Source organism: Chinchilla lanigera, unplaced genomic scaffold (assembly GCF_000276665.1).
Source record: "Chinchilla lanigera isolate Chin_1 unplaced genomic scaffold, ChiLan1.0 scaffold00008, whole genome shotgun sequence".
NCBI lineage: Eukaryota > Metazoa > Chordata > Mammalia > Rodentia > Chinchillidae > Chinchilla > Chinchilla lanigera.
Genome location: NW_004955409.1, coordinates 16,885,325 through 16,896,782, shown reverse-complemented (window position 1 = coordinate 16,896,782; position 11,458 = coordinate 16,885,325). Strand labels below are relative to the sequence as shown.

The window sequence follows — 11,458 nt, the reverse complement described above, 5'->3', positions numbered from 1 at the left end:
CAAGGATCCTCCTGCCTCAGCTTCCTGAGTGCCAGGATTACAGGCATGAGCCACCACACCCAGCTAGAAAAGCAAAATCTTATACTTCCTCTAGACCTACTGAATCAGAATCTGCCATTTTTTTACACTGAAATAAAATGATACAAGATCCTGAATCAGATATTCTGATCTAAAACTTTTTTGTGCCCATCAAAAAATGGTTTTTTTGACGTCAAAAACATACTATGTGCTGGGCCTTTTCTAAATACTGAACTGGTCAGTTATTCACTTCACAGCTGTATCTCCATTTGGTTTCGTCTGATATTTTTCTCACAGATTCAGGTTCTGCATTGCTAGAATTCCACAGAATTGATCCTGTTCCCTTTTTGGTGCATGACACATGGTATATCTTGTGTCTTTATTTTTAGTTCTTTGTACGATGGAGCTTCAGTGTTGCTCAGACTCCCCCAGGCTCCTCTGCTCAAATGGTCCTCCTGCCTCAGTCTCCTGTGTGGGACTATAGGCCTGTGCTACCACACCTGGTTTGTTCTTATTACTCATCATATTAATCTTGGTCACTCTGCTAGGGTGGATTCCTCACTGTAAAATAACTGTTTTCCCTTTGTAATTAGTAGATATCCTAGATAATTTGAAATGAAGAAAGTACCTTATTTCTCACAAAACATTTACCCACTAATATTAGCAACGACGATAAGACACCATTTGTAACAATAATTTTGTGATTTTTTTTTTGCCTGAATGACCTATTTCTTCCCTCCTTTATTTTAAATATATTAGTTGAATTTTTCTGGAAAGAAAAATTGTCCCTTTTCTCTGTGTCATTTATTGACATATTTATGTTAGTGCAAGGTAGTGGATATCTATTTTATTTTGTTCTTATAATCCAGTGCTACGATTTTCGCTTCTTCACATTGTTTTAGCTTTAGAGCTCCTTCCAGTTGACTGCTGTGCTTTTCGGACACACCCATCCTTTCACAAACATTTGCTTACTTTCTTTCACAAGATTTTCCTGGATTGTCCTGAATTTTATTTGCTCCTGTCAAATCTTTATCCTAACTTCATTTCACTTTATTACATCTCTGGCTAGAAAGCAAATACATTGTTAACTATATATAAGAACAGATGTCTTCAGCTTATTCTTATTTTAGTGTTGGGGCTGGGGATTTAGCTCAGCGGTACAGCGCCTGCCTGGCAAGCGCGAGGTCGTGAGTTTGATTCCCGGTACTGGGAAAAAAACCAAAAAACACACACCTATTTTAGTGTATGTGCTGCCAAAGGGAGCACCTTTAATTCATTCCTATTTTACGGGCAAAATGTTCAGCATTGCTGGGCGTTGTGGTACATGCCTGTTATCAAGCACTCAGCAGGCCGAGGCAGGAAGATTGCCATGAGTTTGAGGCCAGCCTGGACCACACAGTGAGACCTTGTCTCAGAAACATTGGTGTTTCACGTGCAAGGTGAGCTGTAAGTTTCACAGAACCCTTTCCTTAGGTTGATGGAGTTTTCTTCTATTCCTGGCGTGCAAGATTTTATCCTGAATGGATGCTGAATTTATCAAGTGATTCTTCAGCATCTGTTAAGATAGATAGTCCTACACTTTTTTTGTTTATTGTTAATTTTGTGAATTTGATTTTTTTTTAAATTTCTTATTTGACTGTTTAAAAAGAAAATTTAGCCTGTAATCCCAGCACTTGGGAGGCTGAGGAAGGGGTATTGCTGTGAGTTTGAGGCCAGCTTGGGCTACAAAGCGAGTTCAAAGCCAGCCTGAACTGCATGGCAAAACTCTGTCTCAAGAAAGAAAAAAAAAGGAAAAAGAAAAAGAAAATGTACAGGGTTGGGTGTGATGGTACACACTTATAATCCCAGGCACTCAGGCAGTTGAGGCAAGAGGATGATAAATTTGAGGCCAATTTGGTCAATTTAGTGAGGCTCTGTCTCAAAAAATTAGAAGGGTTGGGGTGGTAGCTCAGTGGTAGAGTGGTTGCCTAGCATGTGGGAGGCCCTGGGTTCAGTCTTAAATACTGTACTTCAAGAAAAGAAAAAATAACTCATATTCCCCAAATTTTTTCTACTTGATCATGATCATGTGTTATATTACTGAATTTGTTTTGCTAAAACTATTTGCATATTTTTTGTGTCTGTGTTCATGAAGTCTGTAGTTTTCTTGTCTTAGAGTACCTTTAGATTTGGTACTTGACTAATACTTGGTAATACTCTTGGTGTTACTTCTTTAATACGGACTTTTTAGAAGTGTACTTTATTTCCAAGTGTTTGGAAATTTTCAAAATATCTTTTTGTTAATGATTTTGAATGTAGTTTTGTTTTGTTTTGTTTTTTTCTGGTACCGGGAATCGAACTCACAACCTTGCGTTTGCCAGGCAGGCACTGTGCCGCTGAGCTAAATCCCCAGCCCTTTGATTTTAGTTTTGTTGTTTCACCGAACATATTGTTGGTAATTTCAAGGAGTTTTGGGGGTGGGGTTTTGGTGGGGTTTTGGTGGGGTTTTTGTGTTTTGTTTTGGGTTTTTTTGGCTTGTTTTTGTTTCTTCTGATGGTGAGGATTGAACCCAGGTCCTAGAACATAATGTGCAAGCACTCTACCTCTAAGCTACAGCCGTATTTCAGGGTTTGTTTGTTTTTTTTTTTAAGGTAGTCTTATTTTATGAGCCGGCATATGTTCTTTCTTAGTGACGAATTTATATCTGCTTTTTTTTTTTTTTTTTTTTTTTGAAGAAAAAAGTTTTATTTAGCTCCCAGTTCGTGGAGGTTTAGTCAGGGTGGCTTGGCACAGGGGCTTCACAGAGGATAAGCAGTTCATGGTGGCAGAAAACAGTGAAAAGAATGAAAGAGGAGGAGAGAGAGAAAATCTGTATCTGCCTTAAAAGATGCGTGTTCTGCTCTTGTTGACCGTAGCCTTCTAGAAGATGTCCAGATACATTGTGTTACTCAAGTCTCCTCTACCTGTGTCCTCACTGATTTTCTGTCAGTTAATAACGTGGGAGTACTGACATCCCCAGCTCTATGTGTGACTTTGTCTATTTAGTCTTCCTGTTTTCTCATTTTTACTTCATACATTTTGATGCAGTGTGATTAGGTACGGATACATTTAGGACGGTTGTGACTTTCTGATGAATTCGTTTTGTCATTATGAAGTCTCTCTACCCCGGTACTGTTCCTTGTCCTGAAGTCTGCTTTGTCTGATATTCATCATGCTTTGCTTGTTGTATCTTTTTTTTAATTGCAGTGTTTTGAAGGTATAACTTGTATACCATGTGATAATTCAGCTGCTTAAGGGGTATAATTCATCTCTTTGGGTTTTGCTTTTGTTGTGCTGTAGCACTGGAGATTGAACCCAGGGCCTCGTGCGTGCGAGGCAAGCGCTCATCACAGAGCTGCACAGCCCGTCCTCCGTGTGTTGGACATATGCAACAAGTCGTTCGCCTGTTACCGCAGTCAATCTTATAATACTTTCATCGCTGCCCCAGGAAACTCAGACTTTAGCCGCTACTCCTTGTTTCTGTGCTTTGAGCCGTCTTTCAGGATGGCTTCTTGGGGTGTTTTCCTGTTTTATTCTTTTCATTTATCTTTTTTGTATCATGTGGCAGTTAAATATAAATTCTCTATTTTGCTCATGATATAGAATTGTGTACTCATTTCATAAGTTAACCCCAGATTAATTTACTTAAATGAATTACACCTAATACTAAATACCTCCAGGATCTCCGTTTTAGATCACTATCCCTACGTCTGCTGTCAAGACGGTTCGGAGTCATCATGAATCACTGCAGCAGTCTTGGCATTGATTTTAACGATACCAGTCATAGACACGTTTGTAACTGGTAATTGTTACCACTGCCGTAAGACCTGACAGTTTGCATGACTTTAGTTTCAGGGATCATCCTGTGTCGCACTGAATTACCCCTTCGCAGCCATGAAAAGCCTGCTGCTACCTCATTGCCACAGCAAATCGTGCTATTCTCAAGTTTCTCGTTTTCTTCTGTATGTTCACATACAGAAAATAGTTAACATAGCAGACCTGGGACTGATGTCCTTAAAAAGACCTGCTGCTGTTGAAGGATTCTGAATATTCTCTGATAGCAACAGCTCACTTAATCTTCCATAGAGCATGGGATTGGGAAAGATGTTCAAGTCAAAATCTCAAGGGTCAGAAAACTTTGGAAGAGAGTTTCAACCATCCTGAGGTGCCTTTCTTAAAAAGACTCACCTGCAGGGCTAGCGCTTGTCCGGCATTGAAACTTGCCATTCCCTAACTGGTAAGGTTGCTCACTACGCCTGAGTTTGGGGGGCAACAGTGTGGGTTATGCTAAAGGCCTGATTTCCTCCTGGGAGCCTGGAGTTTTATGTCCTGGGTAGATAGTGCCTAAGTGACTAATAAGCACCCTGGGAACAGTCTTTAATAAGCTTCCTCGGTAGACAGCATTTCACATATGCTGTCACACTCCATGTCTGACAGCTTGCATTTGGTTTCCCCATACTGGCACCTGTGTGACCATCTCTCTGCTGATTTTGCTTGACACCCTCCTACTACATTAAGCCTTAGTCATGAGTTAAACTATACGCTGACGCCTGTGAGTCCAGCCGGAAAATACCATACCTGCCATAGAACGTGAAGACCTATGAAACAGATATTATAACTGAGATCATTTTGTATATATTTTAAATGAATTTTTAATGAAATTTTTATTATGTTTATGGTTTTTATAGAAAATAGCTGGGCTTGGTGGCACACGCCTGTAATGCCAGCACTCAGGAGGCTGAGGCAGGAGTATCGTTGTGGGTTCGAGACACGCCTGGGCTACAAAGTGAGCTCAAGGCCAGTCTGAACTGCATAGTGAAGCCCTGTCCTGTCTCAAAAGACCAAAAAAGAAAAAGAAAAAAAGAAAAGAAAGTAAACATGAAATTAAATTTGCCTTTCTTGAACTTTAGAGACATAACTGAAGTTCGTGAAGTCACCAGAAGATCAGTTCCTCGTAATTCCTTAGAAAGTGCTGAGTACATTAAAGTCCTAACAGGCTTATTAAACGCAAAAGATTTTCGTGATCGTATTAGTGGGATTAAGCAACTTTTATCAGATGCTGAAAATAATCAAGAACTTGTTGTTGGAAACATTGTGAAGGTAAGAACCTGTCAAAAATAATTTTCAGGTCCTGGGCTCATGGTACACAGTTGTTTAGCATTCATATTATTATTTTTTGAGTTTACGAAAGTTAAGGATTCTCAAGAGTAAGGAGTAATTATTAACATGGTCAGATTAAGAAATAATAATAAAAATTTTACTCTGAGGGGCTAAAGATGTAGCTCAATGGTAGGCCATTTTCCTGGCATGTATGAGACCCTGGGACCAGCCATTAGCACTGCCAAAAAAAAGTGAATTGCATCTAAAAATCTCTTTACAAATCCAAACTGAAACTAGGTTAAACCTCTACAGTAAAACTTACATGTATAAGATTGTTATGAATAGAGATAGAAATTTAAGTTCTTTTCTTTCTTTTTTTTCCTCTTTTTTTTTTTTTGGCTTTTTGAGACAGGGTCTCGCTATGCAGTTCAGGCTGGCCTTCAGCTCACTTTGTAGCCCAGGCTGGCCTGGAACTCACAATGATCCTCCAGCCTCAGCCTCCTGAGTGCTGGGATTATAGGCACCACCACAACTGGCAGAAATTTAAATTCTTAGAGTTGACTAAGAAAACCAGCACCAGGCTAGGGATATGGCTCAGTGGCATAGCACCTGCCTGGCAAACACGAGGTCCTGAGTTCAATTGCTGGTACCAAAGAAAGGAAAACCTGCACCTTCCAGGAAATAGCTTGTATATTAAATTCACAGTATCGTTCATTTACCCACTGAGCCACATTTGTAATTTTAATTTATTAGGGTGTCTTTTGGGGTGATTTCTCTTTTTGGTTTTTTTTGGTACCAGGAATTGAACTCAGGATCTTGTGCTTGTCAGGCAGGCACTTGTGCCACTGAGCTAAATCCCCAGCCCTGCAGTGATTTCTTAAAGCTCTGTCTTCTGGCTATAAGATTGTTCAGCACTTGAATTTAGCATCCAAATTTTTATAAAGTTCCACATGTCTAAGTTCAGGTTGAATAGGCTACTTGGGGGAGGAGGGGTGTATGTGTAAACAGAGTAAAATAGGAGAAATACCTCGAAATGCCAAGAAATTTTAAATATAATAGCTTTAAACATTATTTTACTTTATATACATTACCAATTTATTTCCAGATCTTTGATGCTTTTAAATCTCGACTTCATGATTCCAACAGTAAAGTAAATCTGGTGGCTCTAGAATCAATGCACAAAATGATTCCTTTACTTAAAGACAACTTGTCTCCTATAATCAACATGCTAATTCCAGCAATAGTGGATAACAATCTGAATTCTAAGAACCCAGGCATCTACGCTGCAGCTACCAGTGTTGTCCAGGCGCTGAGTCAGCATGTAGGTAAGAAAGCCTACTTCTGCATTCCAGTCATTTTGACTTTATTTTTGTACTTTCTGATCCCACATATGTTTTCTAATGCTAAAATCCTAGTAACTTAATTTTTTCATTTAATAGTGTCTTCTTTTTATTTATGAATGTGAAACTGACACATCTCTTTGTGCTTTTTTTGAACTGTGATGAAATACCTGAGGCTGCGTAACTTATAAAGAAAAGGAGTTGCACTGGGGTGTCACGATGATAGAGCACTCGCCTAGTATGCTCGAGGCCCTAGATCCAGCCCCAAGGCATCCTTCCATGCCCAGAAAGTGTTCACTTAGCTGACAGCTATAGGGGCAGTGGTCCAGATAGTGTGGCGCTAACTCTGGAGCGTGTTCCTCTGGGTGTGCACACGGCACATGGCAGGACTGCGTGAGAAAGAGAAATCCTCTGGTGAGACAGACAGCCAGAGAGACCCAGGAGGCCAGTATTGCCTCCCACTAGGCCCCACCTCTTCAAGGTCCCACCACCTCTTTTTTTTTTTTTTTTTTGGTTTTTTGGTTTTTCTCCGGTACCGGGAACCGAACTCACGACCTTGCACTTGCCAGGCAGGCGCTTTGCCGCTGAGCTAAATCCCCAGCCTCGTCCCACCACCTCTTAACATCACCCTGGGGATTAATTTGGGACACTTGAATCCCTGGGGGATGCAGTTGGACCATATCCATGTCACAGCAACCCCATACCATGCAATACTACATAGCAATAAAAAAGAGCAAACTGTGGATACATGGAAATCATTGCATGAATCTGAGAGCCATTGTATCAGTAAAAAAAAGATAACCTGAAAATGGGGTATCCTGTAGGATTCCATTTTTACAACATCCTAAAAAATAACAGAATTACCAAGATAGTCAACAGATTATTGGTTGTCAGAGTTTCAGGGCAGGGGGGAAGGTAAGGGTGAGTATGTTTATAATTTGGACTTAAACATCCCGTAAAGGCTTGTGTGCTGAAGGTTTAACCTCCAGCCCGGGGCACTGTTGGGAGGGGTCTGGCAGAAGGAGCTTAGGTCATTGGACGTGTCTTTGGGGACACTCCCAGCACCCTGTCCCCTCCCATCTCTCGGCCTCCTGACTGTGCTGAGGTGAGCAGTTTCCTGTATTGCGCACTCCCTCCACGACGTCCTATGCTGCCACAGGCCCAGAGCGACAGGACCAAGCAGCCATGGGCTGGCAGCTATAAACCTTTCCTTCGAGTTGATTCCCTGAGCTGTTTTGTCACAGTGAAAGAGTGCTGACCAGCGCAGATACATTCTGAAGAGGTGGTGCTAAGGAAGTCTTTGTGGTGATGCAGTAGTGCTGTCTTCATTGCAGTGATGGTTGCACAGAGCTATGTGTGCGATAAAATGAGATAGAATAGTACATCCATATCCTTCATTTTGATATTGTACTGTAGTTTTGTAAGACATAGCCTTTGGGTGAAAGTTACATAGGACCTCTCTGCTATCTCTACAGCTTCCTGTGAATATATAATTACGTATTTCAGAGCCTGGCATGGTGGCACATACCTGTAATCCCAGCACTTGGGAGGCTGAGGCAAATGGATCGTCATGAGTTCAAGGCCAGCCTAGGCTACATAGTGAGCTCAAGGCCAGCCTGAACTACATAGCGAGACGCTGTCTCCAAAAAAGTAATAATTTATTTCAAAATGAAAAGTTTAAAAAAAAAGCCAGACATGGTGGTGCACGCCTGTAATCCCAGCACTCGGGAGGCAGAGGCAGGATTGTTATGAGTTTGAGACCAGTTTGAACTGCACAGTGAAAATCTGTCTCAAAAAAGACCCCCCCCAAAAAAAAACCCTTTCCTTGAAGCAGTTCTTTTTGTTTTTTAATAAATTTGTGGTTTCCTGTGGAATAATATGCCTATCCAAGATAAGCTAGTCCTTTTTCAGATCACATGATAGCTCCTTGAATGCTACATGAGGTATTTATTTTTGTTTTGTTTTTGTTTTTGTTTTTGTTTTTGTTTTTTGAGGCAAGGTCTCGCTCTGCAGTTTAGGCTGGCCTTGAGCTCACTTTGTAGCCCAGGCTGGTCTCAAACTCATAACTATCCTCCTGCCTCAGCCTCCCGAGTGCTGGGGTTACAGGCATGCGCCACCACGCCCAGCTACATGAGGTATTTATTTCATTCATATCCTTTCTTTTGATATTGTACTTTAGTTGTGTAAAACATAATCTTATTTGCTGTAAGAATATTACTCTTAAGTTTGTAGAAAATTGTAAATAGTGATTAACTGTAGATTTTTAAAAGTTAACACTTTTGCACTCTAGAAATGACTTATTTTTTCATTTCAATGCTATGTAATAGAAAATAAAATCTCATTACTTTTAAACATGTATCTGTTTTTGTTTAGACAATTACTTGCTTCTACAACCATTTTGCACCAAAGCTCAATTTTTAAATGGAAAAGCAAAACAAGATATGACGGAAAAGCTTGCTGGTAAAGACTTTTAAATTATAATTTCTAAAGAAGTATTAAGTAAGGGTAAACTATGGGTATGTTAATTTAATTTTGGGAGAGCTCTCAGTTCAATATAATTACCTATGAAGCAGATATAGATTACATAATGATACCCAGGAGGACTTCTTCAGACATTTATACCAAGCCAGGCATGGTTGTGCATGTTTGTAATCCCAGCATCTGGGAGGCTGAAGCAGGAAGATCACACATTCCAGTCTAGCCTGGGCAACTTAGCAAGGCCTTGTCTCAAAACAAAAATAAAGTAAAAAGGGTGCCTGTAATCCCAGCACTTAGGAGGCTGAGGCAGGAGGATCATTGCAAGTTCGAGACCAGCCTGGGCTACAAAGTGAGCTCAAGGCCAGCCTAAGCTGCATATCGAGACTCTGTCTCAAAAAGACAAAAAATAATAATAATAATAATAATAATAAAAAGGGCTGCAGATGTACCTGTGTGTAAAGGTCCTGGAAAGAAGGAAAAAAGACTTTGACTCCAATTATGCTCCTCAGAGTAATTTGGGGTAGGGGGTATATACCTCAGTAGCAGAGCTTGCCTAGCATACACGGCCATGGCTTTGATACTCATCACTGAAAAAAAAAGAAAGAAAAGCTCTCCAGTGTTTAATGTACCTGTGAGGAAAAATAATATATGAGGACATGAAAATCAAATATTGATGGTCAGCCAGCCGTGGTGGTGCATGCCTGTAATCCCAGCATTCAGGAGGCTGAGGCGGGAGGATCATTGGGAGTTTGAGACCAGCCTGGGCTACGAAGTGAGCAAGGCAGGCCTGAACTGCATAGCAAGACCCTGTCTCAAAAAGACAAAAAAAAAAAAAACCAAATACTGATGGTCACAGGAAAATTTTTGAATTTTTGTTTGATAACTACATTTGGAAAACGCTCAGATTAATTTTGCATTAAATTTCCCTCTTTACCCCGTTTGCCTGAACTGATTACCATATATAGAATTCTAATGCTTGATAGCTCTGTCTTTGAGATGAAGTTTCTTTTAAGAAGAGCCTAACTTTTTAGAATAACTGCCAAAGGGAAGAAGCTTGACCATTTTAGATGCTTTTAAATTATCAGGCCTTGGATTTATTTTTTTCCAAACCCTCACTATTTACTATGTGTTTTGTTTCAGATATTGTTACGGAACTTTATCAAAGGAAGCCTCATGCTACGGAACAGAAGGTGTTGGTTGTTTTGTGGCACCTCTTGGGGAACATGACAAATAGCGGCTCCCTGCCTGGAGCTGGAGGAAACATACGAACAGCCACAGCTAAACTATCGAAAGCACTTTTTGCACAGATGGGTCAGAATCTGTTAAATCAGGCTGCGTCTCAACCACCGCATATCAAAAAGAGCTTAGAGGAACTGCTCGATATGACCATTTTAAATGAATTATGAATCTGCTATGAAATATGGGGTGATGAACAAGACAGTTTACACGACGACGAATGAGTTTTTCAAGCTGCGTTCCGAGTGCCTGCGCTTCGCATCTAGGACACTAAGTCAGTAGCTGTGTGGTTTGCGGCCTCTGTGAGCCCCACCACTGCACCCTCGCGCGGAGACCTGAGGAGTACCCACCGCTCGTGAAACCCGAAGCACAGCGGCTGAATGCTACTTGCGAATTTTTTGAGAAAAGTCCTGCTCATTTTCACTCTTCCATAGAAACCGCAGCTTGTTGTCCTTTATGTACAATTAGATTTGTAATTAAAAATATAATTTTTATTATGTAATCATGTTCTGCTATGTCTCATTACTCAGCCTTGTTTTGTGAAGTGGAAGAAAAGTCCCTGAACTATGTTATCACAAACTCAGTTTTGTGTGCTGTTTGTGAAAAAACATGTATTTCTGAATCAGTCTGCTCGTACGATTCTGCAGTATTAGCTCGCTATTGCTGCTGTGTGTGTGATGTATTTGCTTACCTTTTGGGTTGAATTGTCTGCATCATTGTGAAGTTTAACGAGATAATAAAGCATGATGACCAAAGTTTTTAGAAAACAGTAAACTCTGAAATGCACGTTTAAGAAAACGTGTTGAATGTAACCTCCCTATTCTTGTGTGCAAACACTAAATTTTATTTCTGTACGTCCTAACATTTATAAAGGTGTTATTTTGCTGCCCAGTTCTGTAATTCTCAAAAATAGTGCCAGGTCTTCTATAGTTTTTCTCAGAATTCTTGGGCTTACAAGTACTGTATGCATCTCAAAAAAAAAAAAAAAAAGAAAAGGAATGTTATAAAATAAAAGGATTTATTTCTGTAGCTGTGTGACAGGTGTCCTATTTTTCCAATTTCCATACATGTTAAAGCGGAAGAAATACAGTATTGACCTGTGGCTTTCATTTGACTCAATGGATTTAATCCTGACCTGTCACTGTAAACAGCAGGCCTGGCTTCTCATTCCAGCTTTCCAGGAAATGAGCTCTGTAGCCTTGGGCAAGTCATTTTCCCTTCTCGAGTTGCTGACCTACTTTATATTGTAACCTCTGGCTCATTCTGGG

The 11,458-nt window shown here is 40.3% G+C and overlaps 1 protein-coding gene across 1 annotated transcript in view; it reads left to right on the top strand.

The window, feature by feature from the left end:
• Positions 1–11,219, top strand: part of Fam179b (family with sequence similarity 179, member B) — an 82,302-nt gene extending 71,083 nt beyond the window's left edge. Inside the window, exons 17-20 of the mRNA XM_005376871.2 lie at positions 4,947–5,136; positions 6,242–6,461; positions 8,850–8,936; positions 10,095–11,219. Of these exons, the coding sequence (XP_005376928.1) occupies positions 4,947–5,136; positions 6,242–6,461; positions 8,850–8,936; positions 10,095–10,360 (763 nt within the window). The 3' untranslated portion in view covers positions 10,361–11,219. The remainder of the gene's footprint in view (positions 1–4,946; positions 5,137–6,241; positions 6,462–8,849; positions 8,937–10,094) is intronic.
• Positions 11,220–11,458: the final 239 nt, after the last annotated feature.